Here is a 14091-nt window from a genome sequence, read left to right as displayed (position 1 = left end):
GTACTCTTTCATTCTCTTTCTCTCCTCACCCTCTTCAAATAAAGTAAATAGATGATACTGGGAAAAGTACAGTATCCCCCCAATTCCCTACCCCACTTTCTTCCATCTTTTCATTTCTAATATAGGGTTGAGAACAGTTTAGAAATTAAAAGTATATTATTTCAATGGGGGAAAAAAATCAACTGTTAAATATCTCTTTTCCTATAAACATACACATGTTATTTCATCTACAGCCGGCAGTTCAGATACTCCCTAATATGTTTCAAGAAAATAGAGTTTGGTACAATGATTTCTGAAACATTGAAGAGGCAAAATCTCCTATACTAGTACAGCTCAGCTTTGCCAAGTTTCAATGCGAATTCTAGGAGAGGAATGCAAATAACTTAACGAAGCAGATGAATGGTGTATAAGAGAAACGTGAATTGATTGAAATAAAAGAAAGATGTGGGAATCTTGATTAGGTTAATAAAATAGGCTTAAAAGAAAAGTAACTTTGAAGAAAATGCTAAAGTGTATTTTGAACAGACATGAAGAATGATTTTAAGAACTATAAATATGAAAAAATCTAAATAGAATGAACAAAATAAGTCCCAAATTTTAAAACTTTTGGGAATTGATATTTTTCCACTATTTTAAGTGTTTAATATCGAAAATTTGTTTTGTTAACTTTTAATTACTTCCTAGAATAGAGTGTTTTTCTGCCTCATTACGAAAAGTAATAATGTTCTTTGTATAAAATGTCTTAGTATTTCAGAGCTGTAAGATATTTTAACTCATTAAGACTTACATTAACTAAACCAGCAAATTGCTAAAAAAAAAATTGTTGAATATATGAAATACAACATACCTTTATTAAAAAGTGCCATGTATCTGTTAAAGCAGCAAGGAGCTACCAAAGAAAACAAGAAGGAAAAGTGGAATCTCATAGCTAAGGAAGCAAAGAAGTCACTCTTCTAAGTGCAGTTGTATACTGGCTTCTGAGAACTGATTTTTAAATTTACAGCAGTTTTGCCAACTAATTGCTAAACATAGCTTTTACTAAAAATAAAAGTAGGAATGAACATATGACACAGTGGTTAAAGCACCACTTGGGACACCCACATTCCTTTGTCAGAGTGCCTGGGTTCAAATCTTGGCTCTGTGTCAGATCCAGCTCATTAATGCACACCTTGGGAGGTGGCAGATGATGACTCATGTACTCAGTTCTTGCCAGCATTGTGGAAGACCAGGCTTACGTTCTGAGCTCCTGTCTTCAGCCTGACTCAGCTCTTGTACTGTGAGGCATTGGGTGGTGGAACCAAAGGCTGTAAAGTGTGCATGTTAGGGAGTCAGGGAGGGGGAGTGAAAATAAATGAAACTTTTTAAAAGTTTTTAAAACTTTGATCTGCAACAAAACTACATAGAGCGGTCACCCCAGAAGCCCCTAAATAACAAGCAGATGTAAATAAGGTATCAGCAATTAGAAGACCTTATTATATCAGCAACTGAACAAGGAAAAGTAACAGAACCCCAAAAGCCAACCCGTACTCAATAGAAAATGCAGTATGACAGTTTGAGAAAAGCACTTGAAATAGGGTATTAGTTTAATCTGCATGTTGAGTGAAGGGAATAAATATGCAGTAAAATGTGAAAGGGTCAAGTAGTCTAGGCCTTATGGTACAATTTGCCAACTCTAACATTCTTCAGTCAAAATCCCATGCTAGAGAAGAACTGCTGATAATAAAGTATGCATTGAATGATACGAATAGTACAGCCAGAAGAAATAGAAGTTCCAGATTAATGGGAGTAAGTATGGTATCAGATAGTCTCATGGTGTCCAAGATTTTATCTTTAAACCTGACAGAAGCTACGAAAGGGAGAAATCTAAACTGTAAAGTTAGAAAACCTATACTGAGTGACTAGTGCTGTGACACAGGGAGCTAATCCTCTGCTTGCAGTGTCAGCATCCCATATAGGTGCCAGTTCATGTCCTAGTTACTCTATCTCTGACCTAGCTACCTACTAATGTGTCTGGAAAAGAAACAGAGGTTGGCCCAAGTCCTTGGAACCCTGGAAGTGGAAGTCCTGGTAGAAGTTCCAGGCTCTTGATTTCAGATCTGGCTGTTGTGGCCACTTGTAGAGTGAACCAGCAAATGGAAGATCTTTCTCTCTCCTTCTCTCTGTAAATTCGCCTTTTAAATACAAATAAAACAAATTTTTAAGAAAGAAAGAAAATCTATACTGAGCCATGATTCCTATGTAAAAATTGGATAAAATTTGTTTCACATGGAAATGAATTGTGCAAAAAATATTCTCATGAAAACTTACTAGAAAAACGAAAACAGTGACAAAATGTCTGTGCAGTGAGAACAAGCCAGAAAGATATAACCACAAAACAAATGAAACTAATATTATTGTCAAAGAAAAATGATAAAATAGGGCCCAGCAGCGTGGCCTAGCAGCTAAAAGTCCTCGCCCTGAACGCACCGGGATCCCATATGGGCGCCAGTTCTAATCCCTGCAGCTCCACTTCCCATCCAGCTCCCTGCTTGTGGCCTGGGAAAGCAGTCGAGGACGGCCCAAAGCCTTGGGACCCTGCACCCGTGTGGGAGACCTGGGAGAGGTTCCTGGATCCTGGCTTTGGATCGGCACAGCACCAGCCGTTGCGTTCACTTGGGGAATGAATCATTGGACGGAAGATCTTCCTTTCTGTCTCTCCTCCTCTTTGTATATCTGATTTTGTAATGAAAATAAATAATTCTTAAAAAAAAAAGAAAAGAAAAAAAAACGATAAAATATATAAAAGAATACACTAATGATTTGGTTTATAAAAATTGGGAAAAAATTTTAAACTTACTAGAAGACATAATATTTCATAAAAGCAAGCGTGGGTCTGTTTTTAAATTAAAAATAAGAGATCCAGTGCCTGCATGGTAGCACAAAAGGTTACACCTTAGTTTATATACCAACATCCCGTATCAGAGTTCCAGTTCAATTCTTGGATAGTATGCTTCTGATCCAGCTTCCTGCTCATGCACTTAAGAAAGCAGAGGGTGATGGTCCAGTTTGGGCGCCTGCCACCTACAGGGGAGACCAGAATGGACTTCCTGGCTCCTGACTCAGCCTGACCCAGACTTAGCTATTGGTACCTTTAGGAAGTAAACCAACAGGTAGAAGATATCCCAGTTTTCTCTCTGTCACTTCTAATTATGCCTTCTAATTAGGGTTTGTTGATTTGTTAATTTGCTTGTTTGAAAGGCAGTAACAGTGAGAAGAGAAACACAGAAAGAGAAAGAGAAAGATCTTCCATCAGCTAGTTCACTCCCCAGATGATGGTAATGGCCAGGGCTGGGCTAGGCCAAAATTAGGAGCCCAGAGCTTTGTCTAGGTCTCCCATCTGAGTGCAGGTGCCTAAACATTTAGGCCATCTTCAGCTGCTTTTCCCAGGTGCATTAGCAAGACAAATGGATCAGAAGTAGAGTAGCCAGGATACAAACTGGTGCTCATATGGAATCCTGGCATTGCAGGCAGTGCCTTTAGCCTTTTACCTCTGCAACATTGGCCCAAAATAAACTTTAAAAAATAATAGTAATAAAAGATCTTTCCTTTCTACATCCTAATCAATTTAATCCTAGCACTATGTATCTATACCTCATATCTCGGAAGAGGAAATTGGATGTTAAGGAGAGCCATGATGGCTCGTTGGACATATGAAGGACTTCTGTGTGTATTAGTAGCTTATTTTTGAAAAGTCAGAGCTTGAGAGAAGGGAATAATATGTGGCAATGCTCAGAGCCAAGTCAACAGGGATGGTGGTAGAGACAGGTCATAGATCACAAAGAGATTGCTCCAGTTAAGTTTCTATGTTGCTAATGTTATCTATGATTTTCATTGTTGAGGGGCATAGTTGGAGGTATGCAAAGAGAAAAAACCCTAAATTCTGTATTACTAGGTTAAAAATGAAGAAATCAGTATGAACTCAGGGCTTTTAATTTATGTAGCTGTAAACATAGCTCTAAATGTCTATGTATAGATACATACTTGTACACAAGGGAACTTCAGAAGTTCATGAAAAATTAATTAAGGTATAAGTATTTGGATATAAAGAAATTTTGAGGGCCCGGCACGGTAGCCTCTTGAACTTTTTGGATGTCATTATGTACATTGATATCAAAATTGTACCAAAAATTTTGTTCAGCACCCTCGTTTGTTTATGCACACACACACACACACACACACACACACACACACACACACACACACACACACACACATTTAACACTCTTCTAATTGTGCCACTTAGAGAGCCTGGTCTCAGTACCACCCCAGTACAAGTGAGCTGACCTAGTGCCAAAATCTTGCCTTGCAAATACTCTTCCCTAGTAAATTTACCACAGATTGGAGAAAATGGCTGATTCCACCCTGTGAAGCACTGATTATTCTGTAGTTTCCTGTGCTGGAAATCGACAAGCACTCAAGAAATGATGAAAACATGGCAATGGGGCACAAAACAAGACTTCAAATAAAATGCCAGACATTAACCTACTGAATAAATTAAGGAAGCATGAGTTCTTGCTAGTGTAAGTTTAGTGAAAAGATTTGACAATAGTAGAGAAATACACAGTTTGAACTTCTTTGCAAATGGCAAAATTAACTTTATAATGGAAAAACCTGTTTGTAATGTTATCAAAGTTAAGAACATTAATAACATTAATAATGACATAAATCATAATTGTGTACCACTTGATAGAATACATTTGAAAGAATAGAACAGCTGTTTTGTAATATTCTTGCCAAAGTTGTATAATCTCAATATAATCATGTAGACATGGACAAATTCACATTGAGATATATTTTCCAAAACAAAGATACCTACTTAGAAAAATAATGTGAAATTTGAAAGGCAGCTTTTAAATTAGAAGATAAAAAGAAGCAAATGAACATAAATATGTATCCTTTTGGCAGCATTAATACACAAGAAAAAACTATTGCAAGTTACCTTCAAGCAGTAAGTCAGTGTTACATCTCTAGTGGATTGTACCTATGAATTTAAAAAATTTAGGGGAAATAGCTGTTTACAGTAAGTGCCAGGAGGGATCTGGCTGTTCACATTTGTGAATGTTAAAGTATAAAAAATAAACTAAGTCATTATGCAGTGGTCAATTGTATTATTTCCTGTTTCTTAAAACTCTTTGCCTATGGAATTGTATCATAAATTAAAAATAAAATAAAAGGAAAAAAACTCATTCTTCATATATAAGAAGTCACATGTAAATGTCAGATAGATTAAGTAAAAACCCCATAGTACTAATTTATAGTTTACAGAACTAGTATAAATCCATAATGTGCTTTGTATTTAGATATGTATTTAGCTTGGTTTTTCTGTCTGCATTTGCCATAGGTTCTGTTTATTGAGTTGCAAGGCATACATTGTATTAATCTATTGGTCTTAGTTTTGTGTTACGTTCTTTTGAGAATAATAGAAGAATATTTCATTAGATATAATTGATAATTTTTAATTGTTTTGTGAGTTTTTCAGCAAATTCTTAGATTTGGTTGATCTTAGTATTCATGTAATGAAAGGCAGAGTAAGCAGTCATCATGTTTGCTCTTAACCTGTAGTATCACCTTGAACTGTACCAATTCCCACAGAAACTGTTTATTGTAAGACTGGCTTTAAAAAAATGAAATTTGATGTGACCTAATTGTTTACAAAAAAATTTGTTATAAAGATAAGTATGTATAACTGTGTAGCTACAATGTTTTGGAAAAAGTAGCTAAAGTTTTTGTCATTACTAGATTGTTATTTATATGATATACTTTCAAATAGTCCATCTTCCAAAAGCATACTTGTTTTTGTCTGAAAAACATTTTAAATGAAAATGTTTGATGTACTTCAGATTGCTTTTGTATCTTGGCAGTTTGACAATTTATTAATAACAAAATGAATTAAATTTAGTTTCAATTGTTACTTCAAGATATATTCTTTCATTTATCATTGACCCTGTACAAGTTCTATATTTAAGAATGTAAGATTAAGTGATTCTCTCAAAGGGAAGAAGTCAGTAAATAAAGCATCCAGTAAATTCTTTCTTTTCCAATAAAATGAGAATAGATCCTGATTTTTTAATTATTTGAATTAGTACTGTAAGATTGTTAATTCCATCTCATGCATAGAAATTGTCTTTCAGTTGACTGTCATTTGAACCTTAGAATAGCACAAGGAAAAATTCTCAATTCTACTTAATTGATACACTTTGTTTTTGATTCTTATGTTGGATGAAATATAGATTACTATTTTAGGGTTCTAACATTTAGTCAGCATTAGGACAGTTTGCATTTTTAATACTTTATCTTCAACTAACGTGTTAAGATTATAAAATATGAATTTAATTTTGTTTTTCTTCCTTCAGAATACAGTCGTTTTGAAGCTAAAATACATGACTTACGGGAGCAGATGATGAATAGTAGCATTAGCTCAGGGTCAGGTTCTCTTCGAACTAGCCAGAAGCGATCTCTCTATGTCAGGTAAATTTTTTACTACTAATTTTGACAATCTTTAATGACTTGTACATGCAGATTCTTTCAGATTTATTATTATGACTTAATTAACTATATGAAATGGATTGCAAATCATGAATTTCTTTATAATTGGTTTCCTGACAGTATGCCTTTCAAGAGTAGAATATTATTTTAATGGTATTAATTAAAAACTAAAGAAAGATATAATAAATGTGAATTGGAATTTTTTAGATTGATGTTTTAATAGTGGCTTAATGTCATTTTATCTAACATTTAGATTTCTCTATTTTTTTATAGAATAATTTTTATTCCTATAACATTTAATTACCATGACAGTTAACTTAATAGCAAGGAGAACAGGTGTAAATATTAATTTAAAATGTGAATAGCCTCAGGAAACACTTATATCCTTAAGTGTTTGTGAGGAAATGCATTCCTTCCTGACATGTAAGATTAATGTGGCAAAATAGATACAATAATATTAGGTACAATTGTGTATTAGAGTAAAAGTTTCTTTTCTCATTTCATTGACTATAAAATTTAAAATAGAAATCTCATTTTTACCCTGCAAGGGTACTTCTTTTTTTTTTTTTCTTGTCCTAAAAATGTTGTTAATGTATATGCAGATTATGAATAATTGTGTTCATTAATAATCTGCATATATTATATACTATTAATAATCTGTATGTGTTTTTATATATATATACTATTAATAAAATGCAGGTTTCATACATTCCATACAATTCCAAAAAGACAACCACACTTGCCTCCCTCCCTTTTTCTATCACTCAAATATAGCCTTATCACTTACAGTCATGTTACTGTGTAATGGTGGCTATCATTACTTCAAATAGTACTTTATGATCATGCCACCTTTCCTCTGCTGCCCTTCATTTTTCCCGGACTTCATTGTCTCACAGTCTCATTTTCTTATTTCACCACATACTACTATTTTTCAGTGACTTTCTAGTTTTTACATGATAAAACATATGCCATCAAAAAAAAATGTTTAAGGTTTATTTTATTCATTTGAAAGAGGCACAGACAAAGGGAGAAGCAAAAAGGAAAAAATCAAGCCTCCATCCACTGGTTCACTCTAAATGCCACAAAAGCCGAAACTGGACCAGAATAAGCTAGGAGCTTCTTCCAAATCTCCCACATGGTTAAGGATGTCCAGCCCTTGGGTCATCTGCTGCTTGCCCAGGGAGCTGGATACAAAGTAGAGCAGCCATAACACAAACCAGTGCCTGTATGGGATGCCAACATCAAAGGCAAAAGCTTTACCCACTACACCACAATGCCAGCCCCAAACATCAAATTGATTTATTTGAAAGGGTGATAGACAGTTTTTCTATCCACTGCTTCACTCCCTGCATGACCACAACAGTCAGGTTTAAGCCAAGTGCCACCAGTTTCATGAAGGTCTTCCACTTGAATGACAGAGGCCAAGGATATAATTCATCTTCAGCTGTTTTTCCCAGACCATTAACAGAGATCTGGGTAAACAGTGGGGCAGCAAGGACACAAACTAATGCCCACCTGGGATGCCAGGGGTGACAGCTGTACCTGCTGTTGCCACAATGCTGGCCCCAAGAAATGAATTCTTAAAAGTCGAGTAGCATGAAAAGATTATGACTTTTGTTCTTATTTCCAGTTGCCAAGTTAGAACAAAAGAATGAATAAATCATTATATGCATGTACTTGCTGTGTGATTCCTGTAGTCTTTAGAGAACTTAGTTGGACTTAACAATTTAGTTTAAATGCTTTGTATTAACATTGTTTTCTTTTTATCAGATTTTAAGTATTTTTATGAAATATTGGCAAGTGATAAAGCCATCTATACTTTTCTTCATGGATGTTGATTCTGAAACCCTGTTAACTCTAGTTGTGTGAATACGTAGAAGGAATAAGTAGCTGGCAGAACGACCACTGTGTCAGTCTAGTCTTATAGCCTATAACTAATAAATCTATCAGGAGTTTGTTTTCCTCAAGTATCTAGTCAGAATAAACGAAAGAGTATCTCTTATGTTTACTTGAAAATTTTTTTGTTGCTTACCTTTGATTTGTTAAGAACATCTCTAGCTTTGTCTTCACTTTCAGTTCCATTATAGATTGTCCCTGATTGTACTAAAAGTGTGTAAAGTTTCTTCTGCACTCTCTTCCAAATCTGATTTAATCTTCAAAACAACTACTCTTTTTCTCCTTCCCCATCCCTCTCTCCCTACCTTGTCTCACCGCCTCCCTTATCTCTCTACCCTGTAACAATGAAAGAAACTAGCTAATATATGTAATTACTAATAGTTCGTGACAAGCTGTTTTGCTGTTTCTATTTTGTCATGTCATCTTGTATACTCATAATGAAAAATAGAACTTGGCATTATTTTATCTGCTACAGCATATTATATCATTATCAACCCAAATTATATACCTTCAGAATCATGTTATTTAATATTATTAATACTATAATAAATGATTATGAACTTTTTCTTCTGAATCTAGAGCCCTTTTTGATTACGACAAGACTAAAGACAGCGGCCTTCCCAGTCAGGGATTGAACTTCAAATTTGGAGATATCCTCCATGTTATTAATGCTTCTGATGATGAATGGTGGCAAGCCAGGCAGGTTACACCAGATGGAGAAAGTGATGAAGTTGGAGTGATTCCCAGTAAACGCAGGTAACTGTTGTTTTTTTTTTACCACTTGAAAGTAGAATAACATTAATAGTTTCTGTTTTGTCTAATTTTTTTATTTGTTTAAAGTTTTAGTGTTTTTGCACTGCATTACTTTATTAACAGAATCTTTTCTTTTCTTTTTTTTTTTTTTTTTTGGCTATTTTTGTTTCTGGGGTAAGGAGAGAGATAAAAGGGAAGCTACACCCAGCTTCCCAGTCAGTACCCAGGGATGGGAAACTGCCACACAATATCAACACAGAATCTCAAAGTGTATGTGTTTTGAGGGTTCTGCCAAGAGGTTTGAATAGTTCTGAAATGCTGTCAATTTTGCCAGTCAAGTATGATGCAGCCCTCCCAATGTCCATTGGCTGGAATAGTCAACCTCAAGTCTCCATTCACCAGATTTTTTTTTTTTTTTTTTGGTCATCATTTGGCTTAGGTAGTTGTCCAATTTATTCTGTTCTGCTGCTGCGGTACCAAATGGGCTGCCATATTCTCCATATGTGTCAATTTCTGCATCCACTACTCCACCTTTTTCACTGAGGAAGATATATTGCAGGCAGGCCCAAGGACTGGGAAAGACAGATATTGTCTTTTATATTGTATTTTGTAGGGAGAAGGGGAAATGGTAAGGCAGTGGTTAAGATATGAGAACTTTCAGTTATACCAGATTAATAAATTCTGGAAATCTGTCATACAGCATGGAGAACTTAATTAACAGTGTTGTACTGAGTATTTGAAATTTACTAAAAGTAGATTCTGAATGTTCTCACCTCCCCCTTAAAAAAAATGATGAATGTGAGGTGATAGGTAACCCTAGTCAGCTTCATTATATTAGTTAAGGTAAATTAATATGCACTTAGAAGTATATGGAAGTATGCTTTACATTTCTTCTATTTTTTATTTATGTGTATTGATTTCATCCACTGGTCTTTATTTTTTTTTTTTTAACTTTTCTTGTGAATAGTTCACTGGCACATTCTTACCATCTAGTGGCAAAAGTGATTAAGTGCAGGCTGTCTTTGAAAAAGACATGATCCCAGCTTAAGAGAACCCCTTCAAAGGTTTATGAAATGCTATTAAATGCCTTATTTCTATTGGAAAACAATAACATATCAACTCTTAATTCCTCCAAGATAGATTATGTATAGGATTCAATTCATCTAAATCATTGTCTAAAAGATAAGGTTTTAGTTTTAGTTTTTGGTCACTTTTACATGTAGAAATACTGCTGCTTCGCAATCATACAGAAATACTGCTGGTTTGGTTTGGTTACTTTGTGTAAAAATATATATATATTCTGTATATATATATATATATATATATATATACATACATACATATATATATCTGTGAGATTGTCTTAAAGCAAAGGGCCCGGCACAATGGCTCAGTGGCTAAAATCCTCCTTTGCACAGGCCGACATCCCATATGGGCACCGGTTTGTGTCCTGGCAGCTCCACTTCCCATCCAGCTCCCGGGCTGTGGCCTGGGAAAGCAGTAGAGGGCACCACCAAAGCCTTGGGACCCTGCACCTGCATGGCACACCTGGAGGAGGCTCCTGGCTCCTGGCTTTGGATCAGCTCAGCTCTGACCATTGCAGCCATTTGGGGAGTGAACCAGCAGGTGGAAGATCTTTCTCTTTGTGCCTCTTTCTGTAAATCTGCCTTTTCCAGCAAGATATATAGATCTTTAAAAAAAAAAAAGATTGTTTTAAATAACTAATATGAGAGATAATGTGAGAGCTATACCCATCCCCAAATTAATTATCATGAAGTCATATCATAGTCTAATTGTTATCCTGTAAAATTCAATATGAAACCACAAGTACTTATGCCATTTTGTTCTTCAATGTATTCAGACATTGTACTTTTGTAAGTAGAACTACCTTCTTCGGAGACCTCTCCACTGATAATATCAGAAAGAGTTAAAGTCCTTCCAACTCTAGAGTTTGTTTCAGGAATAGCATTTGCAGTCACTATTTTAGTCACTCAAATTTTTACTTAGAATATTATGATTAATACAAACTGTTTTGTGTTATAAATGCCTATTCATTAAATGATAGTTTTAAGATTTTCTTGAGGGCCTGGTGCACTGGCCTAGTGGCTAAAGTCCTCGCCTTGAACGCACCGGGATCCCATATGGGCTCCGGGTCTAATCCCTGCAGCTCCACTTCCCATCCAGCTCCCTGCTTGTGGCCTGGGAAAACAGTTGAGGATGGCCCAAAACCTTGGGACCCTTCACCCATGTGGGAGACCTGGAGGAAGCTCCTGGCTCCTGGCTTTGGATTGGCGCAGCGCCAGCCGTCGCAGCTCACGTGGGGAGTGAATCGTTGGATGGAAGATGATCTTCTCTGTATCTCCTCCTCTCTGTATATCTGACTATGCAATAAAAAATAAATAAATCATTTTTTAAAATAGATTTTCTTGACAATTACCCAGGCAAAATAGTAAATTATTTATGTCTAAAGCCTTAGGGTTTCTCTGAAATAGTGAAAAAAATCTGTTTTAAATATGTGAGTACTAAGGTTCTTCTTCTATACCCATAATAAAGCTACATAGATAATTTAAAAAAACGCTTTTATTCTTTGGCTGTTGAAGTAGGTGTGGGAGGCCTTTCCCCACTTCACTAGTTGTTAACATTTAGCCACATTTGTTCTTTTATTTTAAGCATAATTTTTAGCATGTGTTATATACTAAACTAATATTTAAATTGAAAGCTAAGAAATAGATAAACTAAAATGGTGCCTCATAACACTTCCAATGTAATTATAAAATTGAGTGCTGTGTAAATATATGTGTCAGTAAATTTTGATACTACATAAATCGTTTTGGTTTTTTACTTGATGAGCCCAGAGTTCATTTTAAAGAAATTCTAATTAATTTTCAGATATAAATCTGTCTGGATTCTAAAGGTTTTAGAGTGTTAAAATGCCTATTCTGAAGTTACCAGTTTTTGTGATTTCTATTTTGACCATGAGATATATGTGGCTTACTTAGAAATAACACTATATTTTGATAGGGTTGAGAAGAAAGAACGAGCCCGGTTGAAAACAGTAAAGTTCAATTCTAAAACAAGAGGAGATAAAGGGGTGAGTATGTGAAAACTCATATATCTAGAATTGAAAATTGAAGATAAAAGGCCTTTTCATAGTGTTTTTAATGTTTCTACATTATTAAAATAAGGATTTTATTGTATGATTTAACTGTGAGACATTAAAGTAAGCATTTATCAAATCACAGTACCCATTTAACAGATCTTTCCAAATTATGAGGCTATCATTTGATAAATTCTAGCAAAATGATTTTTGACTAGCCATTCTTTTACAACTGGAACAGATTCAACCTTTACTCAGATATATAATTGGAAACTTGTATTACCAAGTGATATAGTGTTGTTAACTAAGTTATTTGTTTGCAAGTTGTACTTCAATTATGGAAACTCGTTTGTTCTTATTTTTATTCCTAATAAAATTTCTGAGAATTCATGTTTTACATGTTGAAACCAATGTGCATTTTTATATGGAGAGAGTAAGGAAAGTGACAGGCAAGAGGAGCGCTTTGTGGATAATCAAGAAATATATAAAAATTATTTAATATAGATTTTAATGAATGTTTTTTGTTTTATGTTCTGCTTAGATATAATATTTTTTTTATTTTTTTAATCGGAAGGGCTTGGAGGCTTTATTGCATACTGTATAGTTCTAGTTATCCTGAACTTGTTGCAGTGGAATATTTTGACACTAAGTCTGAAGACAGGCTATTCACATGTTGTTCTGAATGAAGTACTATCTCATAGTAATATTTTATGTTTGGATTCTTTTTCATTCTAGAGCAGAATTTTTTATGATATTTGAAATAAATGTGGAAAATTAGCCACTACATTCACTGCATACATCTGAAATCAATAAATATTCTAACTTAAGGTTTTAAAATTTAAATGACAAATATGAACTTTGTCCAAGAAATTAAATTTGACTCACTTGTATAATATATTAAGCTCATTTTTTCAGAAGTGATAAATTTCTTTAAAATTGTAGCCTTTGAGAAACATAAAGTATGATGTGAAGGAGTATTTAAAATAGCAGATGCTAATATTTCAAATGAGTACAATGCTTTTGTGCTTGTTTTATGTATGTCTTTAAAAATAATTTAGTACAATACACTGTCAATGAATTGAAAAAGAGGTTGCATGATGTAACTTTTCTTTCATACTATAAGATGGTAACTAAATTAACAATATATTTAAATCTCAGTCTTGTTTGTTGACTGTAACCAACCTTATACACAATTACTGTGGTTCTAACACAGCACCAAGAGTTTGCATGATACCAAGTGGGGTAAAAATACGCTTGCCATTGATACAGAACTGCATTACTTTCAATAATACCATTTCCTATTGCTCCTTTTCCTTTCCTGTTATGGTGATTTGTGGACTTATTTTCACTAAAGACTTAAAACATCTCAGTTTCTCAATAAAAATTTTAACATTCATTTGGTTATTTTGTAATATTACATATGGAAATGTCTCTGCATTAAATGTGTCCTGAATTTGTGATATTCTATCAGTGCTTGCATTTATTGCACTCTTTCTCTTTCAGTGCAGCATTAATAAGCAATTAAATGCTATATTGTGATTGAAAATACAGAGAAACTGGAGGTAGCATGTCTCTTCAGTTTTGTATTTCTCTGCACATTTTTGTCCTGTTTGCTTCTGCTATTTATTTTCATGTTTAATAAATTTTTCACCCAGAGGATATTAAATGTAAAGCAATTAATACATTTCTTAACTAACAATAATTTCTTTCTGTCCTTATTATGATATCTTTATGATATCTCATTTTGGCTGGAATATCATTTTGGCTAGCATTAAAGTTATCAAATCAAAACATTTTAAACTTCATGTTTCTTTTGGTTA

At 34.3% G+C, this 14091-nt stretch overlaps 1 protein-coding gene across 27 annotated transcripts in view; it reads left to right on the top strand.

The window, feature by feature from the left end:
• Positions 1-14091, top strand: part of DLG1 (discs large MAGUK scaffold protein 1) — a 198213-nt gene that overhangs the window by 155647 nt on the left and 28475 nt on the right. For all 27 annotated transcript variants that reach the window (XM_041002724.1, XM_041002720.1, XM_041002722.1 and 24 more), the window contains 3 exons: positions 6393-6507; positions 9001-9177; positions 12196-12265. In XM_041002724.1, coding sequence (XP_040858658.1) covers positions 6393-6507; positions 9001-9177; positions 12196-12265 — 362 coding nt within the window. The remainder of the gene's footprint in view (positions 1-6392; positions 6508-9000; positions 9178-12195; positions 12266-14091) is intronic.

Source organism: Ochotona curzoniae, unplaced genomic scaffold, assembly GCF_017591425.1.
Source record: "Ochotona curzoniae isolate NIBS_2020 unplaced genomic scaffold, NIBS_Ocur_1.0 scaffold_2587, whole genome shotgun sequence".
Lineage (NCBI taxonomy): Eukaryota > Metazoa > Chordata > Mammalia > Lagomorpha > Ochotonidae > Ochotona > Ochotona curzoniae.
Note: the sequence above shows the minus strand (reverse complement) of the source record. Positions and strands in the feature narration are given on the sequence as shown.